General features: G+C 38.1%; 1 protein-coding gene across 1 annotated transcript; it reads left to right on the top strand.

The window, feature by feature from the left end:
- Positions 1–1,061: 1,061 nt before the first annotated feature.
- Positions 1,062–3,835, top strand: LOC128530187 (uncharacterized). Its single transcript, XM_053503954.1, has 5 exons — positions 1,062–1,095; positions 1,315–1,572; positions 2,442–2,549; positions 3,335–3,381; positions 3,460–3,835. Coding segments are annotated over exons 1-5 (672 nt in total). The 5' UTR covers positions 1,062–1,094; the 3' UTR covers positions 3,718–3,835.
- The last annotated feature ends 2,509 nt before the right edge of the window (positions 3,836–6,344 follow it).

The following is a 6,344-nucleotide window of genomic DNA, read 5'->3' on the forward strand; positions in this document are numbered from 1 at the left end:
AACATTTATTTTCACTTTTGTCTCAATATTTTTGGCTCTTCATGATTTTGCAACTATTTCTAAGATAATATTTAAAAATAAGCAAATTTGTGATATTAATGCATTTGTAGAATAAGTCAGATTTTCCATGAGCTGTAAGAATTTTTTTAATCGGTGTTTTAAGAAACAAAAAATAAAATATAAAACCTACAAAGGTACTGATATAGCTCACAAAGATCAGGGTCTCTTAAATATTCCATAATCTAGAAGCACTCAGTACAGACACATTTAATTATAATAATAATCATCATCATTGTCATAATAATAATAATAATAATAATAATATGTTTTTTGTAATGATAAAGTTTACATTTGCACTAAACCATTTTTAAGGATAATTTTATACTTTAAGTGTAACTTAATTATTTAACCAAAAATGATTAGTTTTAATATTATGTATTATATTATTGTTAATATTCATTATATAAAGTTATCTGAAATAAGATAAATAAAAAAGAAACGTTTCAGCAATTTATTCAGCCTTGAAATTTAACTACACTAACGTATAGTTTTTCATTTGATGAAATTCAGCATCAAAAATGCAGGCCTTGTTTTTTATGTGAACACTGTGTCAAAGCTCATTTAATGATGCACACACACTCCGATAATAACGATATAAAAACACTGACATGCGATTATTCCAGATGCGTTTGATTAAGAATTTTTTTTTTTAATATTAATACATTAATCATTTTGTTTTGTTAGGATAATATTATTAACGCCTTAATATTTTGTTTGTATTAAACTAAAGGATTGTGAGAAGCTTCTCATGAAACAAAGCTTTTAGTTCTACTTCTTCTGTGCGTGTGTACTGTACAATGTGTTTTGGGGTTTTTTCTTCTAAGCAGCTCTTAGCTGCAGAGCTAAATTCACACAACCCCAAAGAAAGACACGGCAAGACAGCAGCCCCAGACCTGAGACCAAACGTGAGTTTCACTTGTGGGCTGAAACACTTTTAGAGAGGAGAGAAGCCTTGAGGTTTCAGAGCGACGAGAGCAGCGAGAGCAGCGAAAGCAGCGAGAGCAGCGAGAGCAGCGAGCACGATCACCTGTACAAGTAAGTCGAACATTTAGAATTAAAGTAAAACAAAACACATTTTAATAGAAGATCATTAAACATTTCTGATAATCAGAAATATACTATAAATAAATAAGTCCTGAATGGTCTGGTCATGAACGTGACTTTTATTTTCCTTTCCTCTGAGCTTACAGAACTTCGGGACGTCTGACGTCTCTTTCTAACACGCTGTGTATCTCTGTTATTCAATCTTTTCAGTGTTTGCTGAGAACACTTCTTACACCTTGGCCTTCGACCAGACATCATCATCATCATCATCATCACCACCACCATTATCTTCAATATCACCATATCCGTTATTACTAACATTAGCACTATTATCATCATCATCATCATCAACATCAACATCAACATCAGGAGAACCATCATCACCATCACAAGCTATTTCTCAGAGTTCCTCAGACGTTTTGGAAGAAAGAACATCTGGAGCACCGGGAGTCTCCAAGACTTATCCTGGCAAGTTCTTCTTTCTATCTACCTAACTTCATGATTTCTTTCTAAACTGTAAAACAATACTGAAGGTGTTTCTCCAAAATACACAATAATCTCCTCTGAACAGTTGATATTGAGATGTATCTGCTACTTCTGCTCTGTAAATCCTTCATAACGGCTCTAATCTGAGGTGCTGGTTGAGGTTAATTGGTGATTTCTGAGGCCGGTGACGCTAAACGAACTTCTCCTCTGCAGCAGATGTAACGTTTTGGTCTTGCTCTTCTGAGAAGGTCTTCATGAGAGACAGTTTCATCATCTTGGAGCTTGATGGGTTTTGCAAATGCACTCGACACAATACTGTACTGTATACTGAACTGTTGACCTTCGTGTCCTAAAATAACAACTGAATGTTGCTGTCGTTACTTAATTACGAAATGCCATGTGTGTTATTTCACAGTTTTATTCTAGAGCAGAGGTACATCGTTAAACTTTAATAGGATAGAGAGATGGACAGACAGAAAGACAGATAGATAGATATTTTAAATATAGCTAAAAAAAACTGTACTTCTGACTTGCTAGCTTAATTTGAAAATATATTTAGGATCTTATAGGTTTATATTTCTTTTATATTTTGAAGACTTATATATTTTGTTCTACCTTCTTATAGTTAAGATATTTACTTATTTTTTTGCCTCTTTTCTATTTTCTATTTCTCGTTCTAATTTCTTGTTTCTTGTTAATTATTTCTTTTTATTTTTGAGGTCGTGTAGAGTAAATCTTCGTAGGGCAAAGAGAAAAAGTCGAATTTCCCCGACTTTTAACTATTTATCACCGAATTATACTTGTAAATTCTCGTTGCATATGATTTCACACGTGTTTTATTCTTCCTACAGGATGGAGGCTGTACGTTGTAAGTTATGGCACCCTGGCATGTGGAGGAGTCCTGGTGATGCTGTTACTTGTGATTATTGTTACGTACTGTTGCTGTTACAGAGGGACATGTGAGTCTGTATACACTCAGACACACACCACCTACACCCTGTATACACTCAGACACACACCACCTACACCCTGTATACACTCAGACACACACCACCTACACCCTGTATACACTCAGACACACACCACCTACACCCTGTATACACTCAGACACACACCACCTACACCCTGTATACACTCAGACACACACCACCTACACCCTGTATACACTCAGACACACACCACCTACACCCTGTATACACTCAGACACACACCACCTACACCCTGTATACACTCAGACACACACCACCTACACCCTGTATACACTCAGACACACACCACCTACACCCTGTATACGCTCAGACACACACCACCTACACCCTGTATACGCTCAGACACACACCACCTACACCCTGTATACGCTCAGACACACACCACCTACACCCTGTATACGCTCAGACACACACCACCTACACCCTGTATACGCTCAGACACACACCACCTACACCCTGTATACACTCAGACACACACCACCTACACCCTGTATACGCTCAGACACACACCACCTACACCCTGTATACGCTCAGACACACACCACCTACACCCTGTATACGCTCAGACACACACCACCTACACCCTGTATACACTCAGACACACACCACCTACACCCTGTATACATTTAGACACACACCACCTACACCCTGTATACACTCAGACACACACCACCTACACCCTGTATACACACAGACACACACCACACAAGTTTAAAGCGATCTGAAACAAAGTTAATTTTTCCTCTGCTTTTCAGCACATGAATCGGTTCCCACCAACGAGCCGCCCAAGCTGAAAACACATGTGAGTGAGTTTCAGGTTAAATGAATCATACGCCGAGGTCAGAGTTATCTTCTGATCTGATATGTTTTACTTTTTTAGGATGAAAGTAATTCGCATTCTCCTGATGAAAGTAATGAGAAAGAGACTGATTCTGGAGAAGTGTATGAGAATCTGGCGCTTTCTGAGTCGGAGTACCAGTGTATACAGATGAACAATCGAGCCTTATCGATTTACGAGACCATTCATGAACATGCTGAGGACAGCGGGACACACGGCGGGACACGCGGCAAATGTGGTTGGACAGGCGGCGGGACTGACGGTGGGACGTGCGCAGAGGACATCTATCAGGAAATCTAATAATTCCTAAGCGCACAACCTGGTCCTTGCTATTCAAGCCATAAAGTTCATTTTCATTTTCTATACTGAAAAATATACTTCATTGAGAAAAGTCTGACATAAAAAATCATTCGAATGAAAAAACCTGGCCTTATATGGAGTTGAGTTACAAATATTTAAAACTGATTTCCTTTATCTAGCGCACACACACACACTTTGTGGTGAATATGGGACCTTTAAATTTCAGCCAAACTCGTTATCAATAAATAATTCATTTTCATCACAGATATCATTTTAACATCATTGTCCGGGTAAATTTTTATTTTATTTTCTTCGTTTAAGGGCAAAAATTTTTAATAAGTCTTCAACAACTGAGAGCTTTATATCAGTTATTTTTAGACTTTTATATAAAGTCATAAAAAATATGCCACAATGCTACTTTTTTTTTCGCTAACAAAATATTAAGAGGTTCATTAATACAGATTAAAATCTTAACATTTTCTGATTAAAATTTTAAAGCTTATTTCTTTATTCAGATACTGTATACATTTAGTTTCTTTAAAAAAATATTTTACAGGTTTAAAAGGTTTTAATGTTTTTTTTTCCATTATTATTATAGGTAGTAGTAATATTATTAATATATTCAATAGCATATTTAAATGACTTTAAGCACAGTACAGTTATGAGACCCTCAGCCACAGTAAAACATTTAAGGAGTTCCTGGGAGGCCGGCGTTTTAGACGTTAATCAAAAAGGATCATGGTATTCAAAAGCTATTAAAAGTCCCGGTTTGATCTGAACATAACTTGTAATAATTGCTTCACTGTATGTAAAGTGCTCTGGGATGTAAATAATTGACATTGAATAAAGACGTAACTATACAGTACACCTGTGAGAATTATTACAAATCACCTAACAAGTGTTCTACACTCGGATCTGCTCGGATCGCTCAGCTGTTCCCTGTCTAATAAAACCCTTTCAATACCTGTACACACACACACACACAGCTGTGTAAGTGCGTGTTTGTAAGCGGCGTGTTACCTGAGCGCTGATATCGTGCCATACCGTGCCGACACTCGGACAGGAAGCTGGGACGGGAGAGACGCCGGCGTGCCTCGAAAGACAGCGTGGCGATCACGCTCCCCATGTGCACCTGATGAGAGTGAGCTGGAGCGCTCACCCTGAGCAGGACCAACTCACACGGACGGAGACGGCTCCAAACTCAGAAACAAGCTATAGGGATACTGATGGAGGAAACTTCCCACTTGTTCACGTGTGTGTGTGTGTGTGTGTGTGGGGCGACACGTGTCCGGGTCTCTTCAAAGGGATACTCACATTAGGTTTGATGGGGGCATTTAAGTCAAACTCCACCTGGTGATGATGATGATGATGAGGATGATGATGATGGTGTGTGTGTGTGTGTGTGTGACCGTCCATCTGTTAAGGAGATATCAAAAGACCTGTCCAGTCCTGACCTTCAACTTAAAACACACACACACACACATGCGTGCACCACTTCACAGGCCTTTCTCTTTGAAGTAGCCACATGAAAGAGAATGCAACCAAAAAGAAACGCTGCAGCTGTTGCATGCAACTGAATCAGACCACTATTATTCATTTAGAATCATTCTTCATTTCTGAACTGATGACCCCCAAACTGAGCTAAAATTACTCAAGAGTGACATTTTAGTTCATGAGGCTGTACACACGCTCAGCAAAAAAAACCTTACGCCAACATCCAGTAAGTTAGACATTTTGAAAGAGAAAACACAAGCAACGTACTAAAGATGTACAGGTGAGAGGGCGGAGCTATCACCAAACCAGGAAGTAGCAAACACTAGAGTTATACCAGTGTGTGAACCAAATAAGGAAGTGCCGGTGATAAGCAAATCGTCACAGTAGTATCACTATTGGCAGCACGGTGGCTTAGTAGTTAGCACCGTCGCCTGGCCCCTCCATGGTCCGGGTTCGATTCCCACCATGGGGTCTGTGTGCATGTTGTGGCATTGAACTCTAATAATTTCCCATCATGCCCTCCACTTTCTTTATTAGATTGAATATTTAAATGAATAAAAACAAACAATACGCAGGATTTATGAATTGCTCAGTGTGCATGATTAACAGCTTTAGATTTACTCAGAAATAAATGGGAGACAGATTTAGATGAACCAATTTCAGAGGAAATCTGGCACAAAACAATACCTGGAATTTTCTCATCATCCATTTGCCTTAGACATGCTGTAATACGATTTAAGATTGTGCATCGTCTACACTGGTCAAAAGTCAGACTTTTTAAGATTAAAACTGATACAGACGCCACATGTGCCAGATGCAGACAGGCTCCTTTAACTCTGCTGCAGATGTTCTGGACTTGTCCAAATCTTTACATGTTCTGGACCAATATTTTTGAGACCTTTTCTGGACTATTTGGAGAGACAGTAGCGCTTAGTAGATCTCTAAAGCGCTTACTCTTAATTCCCACACACAAAAAAAATCATAAATTCTATATCTCTATATTGTACAGCTGTTTTTCTTATTTTTCTATATATTTTTTTATTTTGTTTATTTTGTACTGCACATTTATTTTATTCTTTCTTAGTTAAATTTACCTTCTATTTTCTTTTTCATATTTATTTCCTATTAATAGT

Source organism: Clarias gariepinus, chromosome 9, assembly GCF_024256425.1.
Source record: "Clarias gariepinus isolate MV-2021 ecotype Netherlands chromosome 9, CGAR_prim_01v2, whole genome shotgun sequence".
In the NCBI taxonomy this organism is placed as follows: Eukaryota; Metazoa; Chordata; class Actinopteri; order Siluriformes; family Clariidae; genus Clarias; species Clarias gariepinus.

Coding starts and splice junctions, on each gene's coding strand:
- LOC128530187 (XM_053503954.1), top strand. Junction 2,550..3,334: donor TTGCTGTTACAGAGGGACAT/GTGAGTCTGTAT, acceptor TCTGCTTTTCAG/CACATGAATCGGTTCCCACC. Junction 3,382..3,459: donor CGCCCAAGCTGAAAACACAT/GTGAGTGAGTTT, acceptor TTACTTTTTTAG/GATGAAAGTAATTCGCATTC.